Source organism: Marmota monax, unplaced genomic scaffold (genome assembly GCF_021218885.2).
Source record: "Marmota monax isolate L192 unplaced genomic scaffold, Marmota_monax_Labrador192_F-V1.1 WCK01_AAM20220418_F8-fsc00036, whole genome shotgun sequence".
In the NCBI taxonomy this organism is placed as follows: domain Eukaryota; kingdom Metazoa; phylum Chordata; class Mammalia; order Rodentia; family Sciuridae; genus Marmota; species Marmota monax.
In genome coordinates, this window is record NW_026694491.1 from 4,552,409 (window position 1) to 4,563,903 (window position 11,495).

General features: G+C 34.2%; 1 protein-coding gene across 2 annotated transcripts in view; it reads left to right on the top strand.

Annotated features, from left to right (window-relative positions):
• Ntn4 (netrin 4) overlaps positions 1-6,984 on the top strand; it is a 106,815-nt gene extending 99,831 nt beyond the window's left edge. For both annotated transcript variants that reach the window (XM_058571290.1, XM_046419326.2), the window contains 2 exons: positions 278-448; positions 5,536-6,984. In XM_058571290.1, coding sequence (XP_058427273.1) covers positions 278-448; positions 5,536-5,672 — 308 coding nt within the window. In that variant the 3' untranslated portion in view covers positions 5,673-6,984. The remainder of the gene's footprint in view (positions 1-277; positions 449-5,535) is intronic.
• The last annotated feature ends 4,511 nt before the right edge of the window (positions 6,985-11,495 follow it).

Here is an 11,495-nt window from a genome sequence, read left to right on the forward strand (position 1 = left end):
ATTATAACTGCAGTAAACAAATGGCTGCTATCCCCCAGTATAGTGATATAGGAGGAAGTAGAAGGTAAAAGTTCCCAAGAAGGGAGAACACAGTTTATATAGAGGAATGAGATAAAATGAGTGCAAAAATGAATGGACCTGATGGTTTTTAAAGCAAATTTCCACATTCTGATCATTGATGAACCTTCTTACTCTGAAATGCATATTTAAATTGTTCAAATTTCAAAAGATAATGTGAAATTGTTATATTTTGACTTGTGGAATTATGTTGTTACAGTGCTAAAAATAAAGATTTTATCAGCTCACGATAAAGGTTCTCATGCTGAGGTCAATGTGAAGATTAAAAAAGTCTTAAAATCTACTAAATTGAAGATTTTACGAGGAAAGCGAACATTATATCCAGAATCATGGACGAACAGAGGTTGCACTTGTCCAATCCTTAATCCTGGTGAGCATTAGACCTTTCTAACTTAAAATCTACCATGTCTCTGCTGATTTGCTGCTTGACTTACATCCTCTGAACCACAACTTAAGTAAACTCAGCAAGGGCATCTCTCCTCTTCACCATTTGAATTCTGGGGAAAATCCAGGTGGAATTTTTGAACCAACATCAAAAAATCATTTATCTACCATGTGCTCTGTAAAAGTAAAATATTTAAAATCCAGCAATATAATACTTTCTGTCCTAAAAGAGAAGTCTCAGATTGGTTCCAGGTGCCAGTTGCATAGAAAGCACTTTTATGAATTTATCTGCCACTAGCATGTTATCTGAAAACTAGATCCTATTACATTAGAACCTGTTGCCAAAGGAAGCTCAAATGCAAAAGTCCATCTGTGCAAATAATATTGAATTCATTTTTACTATTGCATGAGAAGCATCTGTTTCTCTTGGACAGAAAACAACTCTCAAGTTCTCACCGTGTTGTTTTCATTAAATGATCATTCTGGTTTCAAATCAGAAACAACAGGGAAATTTTTTTAAATAGAATTTTAGAGAAACTTGGAAGGGAGGGAAATTTGATTTGAACATTAAAATGTATGGCAGAGGTGGAGATGAGCAGTAAGCAAAGGAGTTCTTACCTCTACACTGTTTATGTGCACTCTCTATACACTGTCATGAGCTACTTAGTTCTCTGTCTCCCTCATTAAATCTGAGGACAGGATTTAGGTTTTTGATCATAATATCTTTAGTACCTATTATTAGTACCTATACATTGGTAATATAATACTCAGTAGTTTCTAGTAAAACAAACAATAACTCAAAAAAAAAAGTCCTGTTTCCCTGTTTATGTCATCTGTCTTCCTGTTTATGTAGTCATCATCTGTGTTGAAACAGGTGCATAATTTATGTTCTGGATCTAATTCCTTCTCCATATATGCCAGGAACCCACAGTCATGTTCATAAGGAGTCCTTTGTGGTCTCTGATTAATAAACTTGAAAGAAACAGATAAACAGAGAACAAAAAACAGTAATAAAGTATCCCCTCAATCTAAACAATCTAAGCAGTGATACAAATGCTAATTTTTCTCAATTATTAATTAATTTATCATGTCCTTTTTAGCCCTTCAGTGTTTTATCTAAATTCAAACTTTTTTAAATATTTGTTTTTTAGTGGTAGTTTATTTTTTTTTATATATGTGGTGCTGAGGATTGAACCGAGGGCCTCACACATGCTAGGCTAGCGCTCTTCCACTGAGCTACAACCCCAGCCCACTTCATTCAAATTTTAATAAGAAAAAGGGGGAAAGCATTTCAATCTGAAAAAAATACATAATACCTAAGGATAAGATGAAGTAGTGAGAATCTTAGATTTTGAATGCAGGACACAAAGAATCATTATTAAGTTCTATTTCCCAGTGATCTGTGCTGAGGGGCTCTTCTTATAAGCACTTTTCTACTATATTAGCAAAATAAAAAAAATTAAAAATAAATCTGCTGGTTTTTCAGTAAGACATTGAAACAAAAGCTTTGCCGGTTCAGCCACCCTCCAGGAAGTGCACTGTACTTCCTAATCAGGTTTCTGCCAAACAGTCAAAGAATCAACTGGGTTCATCACAATTGAAAACATAAGCGCAATTATTCAAAGAATTCTTGAAAACATGTTTACTCTCTTTGAAGAAAAGACTGGAACCTGCCAAAGCAAAACCAGACACTCTTTCATTTTACTTTGTTTTTCCATCTTTACAAGTTCAATTGCTACAGCCAAAGAAAGCTGATAAGAAAATTCTGAAACCTTGCACGTCAACTTGCTCCCTTTGCTACTCTGAAAAGGAGTAATCTAATCGGATACCTCTGAAAAATCATTCCTTTTAATTTTTGTGTACCTTCACTCATCCATCAATCATGTAGTTTAGAATACCAAGACTAGCACTAAAGTATATTTTCTTTTTCTGTGGATATAAAATAAAACTTTGTGCCTTCCAACTTGTAGCAAAATAGATGTCAAAGCATAAAGATAAAAAAATGAAATGCAAATGCTAAAAAGAGATATAAAAGATCACATTGTGGGGCTGGGGATGTGGCTCAGGCGATATCGAGCTTGCCTGGCATGCGAGCTGCCCAGGTTCAATCCTCAGCACCATATACAAACAAAGATGTTGTGTCCACTGAAAACTAAAAAATAAATATTAAAAAAAAAAAGATCACATTGTTTTGCATGTTAATTTTTGGTATGGTGTTACTCTATAACTTAAAGATTTATCAGTATCATCATATTAGTTTAATTTATATTTATACTTTAATGGTAAACTGTATTTTTTATAGTTTCAAAATAAATTCATTTAAAATACTAGACTTAGTCTTGGAGTTTTAAAAAAAAATTGTTTATTGTAATTTTTAAAAAAGAGTTTATTATTCCAGATAGATATTAGACAATATCAAGACTATTACATTTTAACTAGTACATCAATTAAATATTGGTATTCTTTTTCATGCAGAAGCTAAGGTTACCCCTTAAAGAATGTAATTACGGTATAATCTACATGTTTTCCAGTACTATTATATCATTATTTAATAATATTGTGTCATTAAATTATTGTGCCATTATTTTCTCTATGGCACTATTTCCCACCCCCCCCAACATCATTATAGCTATTTTTAAGTTTAGAATTGATTTTGTTTAATAATCTTTTAATTGTTTTATTATTATTGAAATGGTAAAATGTATGCATAGTACAGAAATTTAGGGGAAATTTCTAAACTTCACATTTCTTACCCTCCCCCAAAGATCACCTCTGTTAATATCTTAGTTCAAATCCTTCCAGATCTTTCTCTGTGTGTGTGTGCTGTATTTTTAACCTAAATGAAATAGTAGAATATGCTCTATTCTATAACCTGCTTTATTCAGTTAATAATCATTACCTTTAATTTCAGTGTATTTTCATATTACCTAATATGAAAAATAGGTAAGTTCTGATAAGAGATCAGACTATCAACCTATTTCCCAACTGATCCTTAAATATCCTTTGAAACTGATTTGTCCTTCCAATATGAAATCTAAAGTCTCACATTATATCTGGCTTTTCAGAACCTCAAATCTCCGATTCAAGCATAGGTTCCTTTTTTTTAATGATTGGTTTAAGAAACTAGGCCATGTGTCCTATAGATTATCCAACCTTCTACATTTGCCTGGGTGGTTCCTTGTGGTGGCATTTAGCTTGTTCTTTTGTCTCCTGTCTCCTAATGGAAAGCTTGATTGATTCAAGATAAACACCTTGGTTTGCATCAATTATAGCTGTTGTTGTCACATCATATCCAATCCTATCAGAAAGCATATAAAACTTGTGTGACCCACATGGGTGTCACTAAGCTTGACCTTGGGTTACACTGAGGACAGTCTGATCTCTCCATGGGCAGTTCCATTTTTCCACTTGAGTATCAAGCAATACTGATTGATACTGTACAAACATCCACTTTTCCATTAACCATTCTTTTAATGATTTTATCACCAATTGATGTCCCTTTATGAATCGGCACTTTCAAGTTTGATGTTTTTTAAATTGTCTAATTCTCTTCATTTATTAGCCAGCATTCAGTGAGAGGACTTTCTCTCCCGAGCTATGGTAATAGATTATCATGAAATGCAGTTCTTATTGCAAAGGCAGGATAAAAGCCGAGTTCTTTCCTTTTAATTTCCAATATAAGGGATGGCTTTAACAGCTGCCTCAAAAGATGCCAAATTAATTTCTCTCTGGCTTTCTCTTATTTTGAGCATAATATTGGAATTAGGGATTTTCATTAATTCAGTGTGTTTCCATATGCACAATTATTATGTTTCTTGGTGCTCATGTTATCACTACCTTGACAAGTTATAATTTGTTACAATCCATTCTGGAGCTTCTGAATCCTCTAAGAAAGCTCCCTACTAATCTTTGGAGGTTTCCCTGGTATTTAGTACAATATATGTCTCATACTTACCTCATGTCTGTCTGCCTGGACTTGGAATGTGCTGTTCTCCAAGAAGCCTTGTTTTGTTTTCAGTAGATATGTTATCAGAAACCATAGCATGCTTGTTTACAGATATTCATTACTTATAACATTTTTTCTAGGTCCTTTAAGTGAATGAATAATAAATATATAACCATAAGCTTAAATTGACATTTTCGATTGAATTTTAACATTAGTATTTTATTTAATTTTTAAAGCATATGGCTCTTATAATGGAAAATTTTATCTTATAAAAAAAGTTATTTGCCCAATCTTATAATATTTTTTAAAAAATTGTTTCTAAATACCAAAACTGATTTCATTATGAGTATTTACTATGGAGATTATCATTTTAAAATTAATATGTAGGTAATGACACTAAACAATCATTTTTGTGTGAATTTGTTAACCATAATTTTTAATCTGAAGTCTAAAAAGAACTTTGAGTTATATGGGCAGCTGTAGATCTATTCAAGCTTCAATATATTTTTTAGTGTATCAAAACAAATGCTCTATATTCAGAAAACATATCAACTTTATATAGGGCATATGTGTTATTTTGTATAATCCATAGCTATTTCCAATTTTTTAAATAAATGCCTGCTTCATTTTCCTAAATTCCATCTTAATATGCTGGAATACTTAATATACAGAAATACTGATTTATATCAGTTTGTTAAGGTCCCACAGAATCCTCACTTCTGTCCCATGGAGAGTGGTACAGTATGAAGCACAGGTTCTAGTATCAGACAGACCTAGGTTTGAGTCAAGGTACTGCTGCTGCCAATAAACAGGTTTCTTAACTTTGCTGAGCCTCAGTTTTCTCATTTGTAAACACACCACACACACACACACACACACTCTCTCTCTCTCTCTCTCTCTCTCTCTCTCTCTCTCTCTCCCCACAGGTTGTTTTCAAGATTAAAAGAGATAATCCATGTAAAGCACTTGGCACAGAATAAATATTTGTTAAATGGGAGCCACTATTGTCTATTACTTACTATTTCAACCATGCATATGCAAAACCACAAATAAATGAAACTAATGAAGTCACATTTCCCCCTTCAATAAAGCCTAACACTGTATCATTCTTAATTTTGTTATTTTAGGTTTGGAGTACCTTGTAGCTGGGCATGAGGATGTAAGAACGGGCAAATTGGTGGTGAATATGAAAAGTTTTGTCCATCACTGGAAACCATCTCTTGGAAGAAAAGTTATGGATATTTTAAAAAAGGAGTGCAAGTAACAATAAAGGTGTACAGCACACAATGGCACTTGTCTATGTACAAAACACAAACTTAATGAAAAAGAAACCTCAAAAACAAAACTGGAAAATTTTTAAAGTGCCAAAATGTGGAGAAATGTTCAAATATGTGGGCATTGTCTAATCTATGTGTTCTGGGCCCATGTTTAAATAGAGTTTTGTTTCGTAAAGAGGAATGAAACCCCCTATGCTGGTTTCTATTTTCTATGGACTGATTCTGAAAGTCTGATTATCAAGGATGTTTCAATAGCAGCATGATATTCAGCAGTAACCCATGAAGGGCAGGACTTCTAATAAGGACTCCCCCAACTTCAGGTGTGTTACCTACAAGTGATGCTACTTAAAGTAATTCATGAGATTTTAAGGGATCCCCACCCACACTTACTATAAGGAAAGGTATTTCTTAAAAAAGAGCCTTCCCTTGTATGAAGTGTATGAACTTAGGTCTGTGGGATGCCAAATGGAACCTCTCCACATGTATATAGTATTTCCTTGTATAAAGCACTTTACCAACTACCACTTGCATTGTGAAAATTTGGAGACTGGTGTTGACAGGAAGAAAAGAAAAGGGCTTGTTTAAAAAAAAAAAAATCTGCTGAAACAGAAGCACTGCCACTACACGTGGAAGAAGTGACCTATATAATGAAGATGTGCTATTTAACTCCAAACACTTGGAGAATCTATGTGAAGATACAACCTGAAAGGAGTACACATTTTCATGAAGTCTCAGCTTTGGGCTAGAGGTTAGATTCCAAGATGCTGACCGTGGTGAAACTTTTTAAAAAACTAAACAAAAAGACTTTAAAATAAAAGGAAGAAATCATTAAGTGTAGAAGTATGTTTTCATAAAGGGGAAATGGACTTTTTACATTTTAAAAGCCTCATTTATTTGCAATGCACTTGTATACACTTCAAAAATTATTGTAGACACTGAGTTTGTTATATTTTTGTGTTTAGTATTTAAGCCTGAACATGAAACAGTTCTACTCCTTGTCTTTATTAACAGTGTAGAGTCATCATATTTACACATTTTTAAACACAATGTATGTGATAGTTCACCAAATTACAGTTTTTCATTAGTTTTCGTCTTTTACCCCTGCATAACCACTATCCATACAGTTTCTTCTGTACTTGAATATACAAAACATGAACCACAGTGCCATAAGATTAAATTCACATACAGAACATATTGTTTTCCTGAGGTCCTGTGGACTTGCAAAAGATATACATATATATTGCTTTGTTAATTTGTTTTTATATTTCATATATGTAATAAAGGAATATGATCTCCCAATTTTTTGGTCTCATTTCCTTATCAACTCTTTCAATGATACTAAAGATTAACTTCTCTTACTGCGGGAACTTATATTTAATTCCTTAAATTTAAAAAAATAAATTAAGCCAGGTGCAGTGGCACATGCCTGTAATCCCAGCCAAATGGGAGACTGAGACAAGTTCAGGAGGATCACAAGTTCAAGGCCAGCCTCAACAATTTAGCAAGACCCTAAGCAACTTAGTAAGACCCTGTCTCAAATAAAAAAATAAAAAGGGCTTGGGATGAGTCTCAGTGGTTAAGTGCCCCTGGGAACAAAACAGGAAGGAAAGAAGGAAGGGAGGGAGGGAGGGAGGGGTGAGCAAAACAAAGGGGCCCAGTATTTCTACTCTGTTATTCTGAGGTTTTGGAACACAGTAGAAGCTAATTTAGGTAAAGTTTAGTTTTTGTAGTCCTTGGACATGAATTTTTTTTAAAAAAATAAGGTACATTGTAATTTTTATATTTATTTTGACTAATTTTTAAAGTAATATAAGTTCATTGTTTAAAATACAGAAAAAGCATATTTGAAAAATACTTATATTACAACCATCCTCCATTAATTGTTGTATTTTAGTGTTCATGTGTGAACTGTTTTTTAAGCATATATGTACCTTTTATATAATTGAAATCATATTGCCCATACTCCTATGAAATCTTTTTTTCACTACAGCATGACTGTCAACTTCTTGTGTATTCCAATCTCATCTTGGTAAATGGAATATTATACAGTTGGGTTATAATTTAGAAATAACTTATAAAACTTGTTTGTAAGTATATCATATCAAGAGATATATTTTAAATGCATCAGATATAAATATTTTTCATTTTACTTTATTTGATATAGTATTTCCCTTTAAAAGGAAGAGTAGAAATAATGGCTATTATTTTTAAATACTGTTTTTAGTTGTAGACAAACACAATACCTTTACTTTATTTTTATGTGGTGCTAAAGATCTAACCCAGTGGACCTCACACATGCAAGGCAAGCACTCTACCACTGAGCTACAATCCCAGCCTTAATAATGGCTTTTTTAAGAGTAGAAAGATGTCCATAAGACACAAAGTAGAACTATTTCAGAACAATACTTAACTTCCAAACAAAAATCACATTTATTTTATATACAGTGCTTTAGAAATTCTGAAAGATAAATTATAGCAATATTTGTCACTATAAAAAGAAAAAGTAAGGCGATTTTCCCTTTTTTTATTTTATATATATCTATTCCTAAAATGACTTCCTTTCACTTACTATGTACTAATTTTACAATTTATTCTTTCAACAAAATTTAATCAATTGGTTTTTTTAAGTATATTCAAATAAAATCACAACTAAAAGTTTAATTTAGTCTCATTTACCAAATGTTATAATTTGACTCTTAAAAGTCCCCCAAAGGCCCATGTGCTGATAGCTTGGTTGCCAGCCTCTGGCACTATTGGGAAATGGTAGAACCTTTAGGGGGTGAGGCCTAGTGGAAGGAAGTTAGGTCACTGAGGTTGTGATATTGGGACCCTAGCCCCTTCCTGTCTCAATCTCTGCATTCCAGACCCCACGAGGTGAGCAGCTCTGCACTACAGCTGATGTTCTACCTCACCACAGGCTCACATGTAACATAGCCAAAACACCAAAAACCAAAACCTTTGAAACCAGAAGCCAGAACAAATCTTTCCTCCTTTGTTTATCTCAGTTATTTGTCACAGCAATGGAAAGCTGACTACAACAGTCCTGTGACTAGAATCTTCTTTTTCTTTTAATTTAAGCACCTTTATTCATCATTGCCAAACTTCAGAAGCAACCAAAATGTCCCTGAGAAAGTGGATGGATACATAAACTGATACAGCCAGGTCACAGATCATTATTTAGAGCGAAAGAAATTAACTATCAAACCATGAAGTACATGGAAGATACTTAAATACACATTACTGAGTGGAAGAATCCAATCTGAAAAGGTTGCTTACTGTATGATTCTAGCTCTGTGATAGGATGGAAAAGGCAAAGCTATGGACATAGTAGAAAGATCAATGTCTTCTTTCTTAAGAGTTGCTCCTTCAAGCACCTTTTCTGCAACATGTAAAAAAAAATCACTATTACAATAATTTGTTAATGTCTCAATTCTAAAAATCACTTGCAGCCTTTACACTAAAGTTTGAAGCTTTCCCTGAGCATCCTTTAACTTCCAAACTGGAAAAGGGGGGTGGGGGAAGAAACCAAGTGTTTCCCATTTGTAAAAAAAAAAAAACAAAACATCAGACTGCCACACTTCTGCATGTACTTTCTCCTCCTTAGTATCTTTCAAAATAACCACCTCAGCACCAAGGCAACAAAGTCAAATAACTTTCCATCTATGGCTTCATAGGAACCCAAATGCTTCCTTCAAGAGCTGCTGGGAAAGTCTCTGCCCCTGGAGCTTTACTCCCTGTACCATTGGGCTTTATTAGTCAGCAGATTAGTTGCATAATCTCCACATACCTATCTGCACGATGTGCCTGAGGTCAACAGTCTGTGCCCTGTTCTTACATCATTCTCCCTGTAGAGGAATGTTACTAATATTTAACATTTGATGCAATGGAAATTCTCAATAATAGGATAATCTTTTAATAGTATCCACTGAATGAGGTCAAATCTGTGGGGATGTGACCACAAGTTAAAAAGCAGTGTCCATCTGGTTGTATTAAACAGAGTGCAAGGCCCATTATGGGTAAACATAGTTCTTTGGGACACTGTAGGTTCCTGCAAAACAAATCTTTTTCTAAGTGATCAGAGTCTCAGTGACTCTGCAGGGAGGGAAAAGGGGCCTTGACAATATCTTGTGCTGGCTGTCCCTTTGCCAATCCCCTGGAATGCCTGGAAACAAGAAGGGTGAGGACCACTTGGCTGCTGAGTTTTGTCAGAGGCCTCAGAACTGAATTGCTTTTGTGTTCATTGTTTTGATGATAAGCAGTCCCCTAACCTAACCTTATCAAAGAGCCAAAGTTACTCACAACTTATTTCCCACAGTTTGGAAGGAAAATATTTATGAACAACATCAAATTTTGCAAGGGAGCTTGGTATGATAAAAATGGAATAGAAGCAAAGGGGTGTGCCTGGTATGACTGATGGTTTGTTTTTCAGTCATTCTCTCCAAGAATTATTTGCCTGAAAATACTTTTTCAAACATGATGTCCTGGTCCCTATGTCCCTACACTTTCACCAATGGAATTTAAACATTTATCTACTTTTTTAACATTAGTGATTCCGTTTGAAACCTGAAACTTCTTAAATGACAATTTCTCAGATTTATAATTAGTCCATTCACATAAGCTGAATAACTAAAAATGCAGGATGTTAGTCATGGGGGTAAAAGAATACACTGGGGGCCTGCATTCCATTTTTCCATTCTGTGACTACATAATTTCCTACTATCTTTCTCACCATTATATTGCCATGAGAATAATCTGTTTGCCATAATTTACATTAGGATGAAATGGTAAGAGTCTCTTTTTTACCTTTGCTCTTTTCCTCTTGATCTGGCTTTCTAAGGTCCATTTGGGCAGACGATCTGCTTTTGCATTTATCAATAATAATCCTGTACAAATATGGTGAAATTCAACAGCATTTCATATTTAGCTCTGACTTGTGCTGTGCAGAGAAATTCTGCTTGCAAGATCAATAAGAAGGAACTGCACCAGAAAGAGAGACAGGAAAAAGGAAAAATGGAGAATGTAAGCACTTTTTCAATGGGGGGGGGGAGGAAGAGGCAGAAACAAAGGATAAAAACATAGAGAATAAAAGGAAAGCAATAGCTGGAACCAGAACCAGGTGGTTCATTCTAGAAAGAATATGAAAGCATTTCAAAGTAGAATATATTCAGGGCTGGGGATATGGCTCAGTGGTAGATTGTAGCCTAGCATACACAAGGCCCAGGGTTTAATCCCCAGCACTACAACAAATAAATAAATAAATAACACCAAGGTGAGTTTCAAGAGTTGAAAAAAAAAAGAGAGAGAGACCTCAAAGTAGACTATGTTCAGTCAACTAAGTCCTCTTTTGCTAGACACAATGATTTATGAGACATTTCTGAATATTTATTACAAACTTTTTCATCTAATTCTCTTATTGTTAGACTTGTTTGAAGAGGCAGAAAAATTATGCAAGATAAAATAATACAAAAATCTTAGGTAACAGTAATTGGGAAATTAGGAAGATAATTTGTTTTACTGTCTACTGAAATAGAAATTTTAATTTATCTTTTACCTAGACATCAAAATACTGAATATCAGTAAGTATCGCCTAAAAGTCTTTTTCAATACTCCCGCTCATCATAGTAATGGTTATCTCTTTTGCCCTCATTCCATGCCAGGTGCTATGCCAAACTTTACAGAATCTTTCCTCAGCCCTCAAATAATAGCACTGTAGAGTCGGTAATACTACTAGGCCCCAACAGGGCCAGGAGGGTCAACGAACTTGCCAAAGGTCACAGAACAAGTCGGCAGCAAAATAAGGCTTTGAGCAT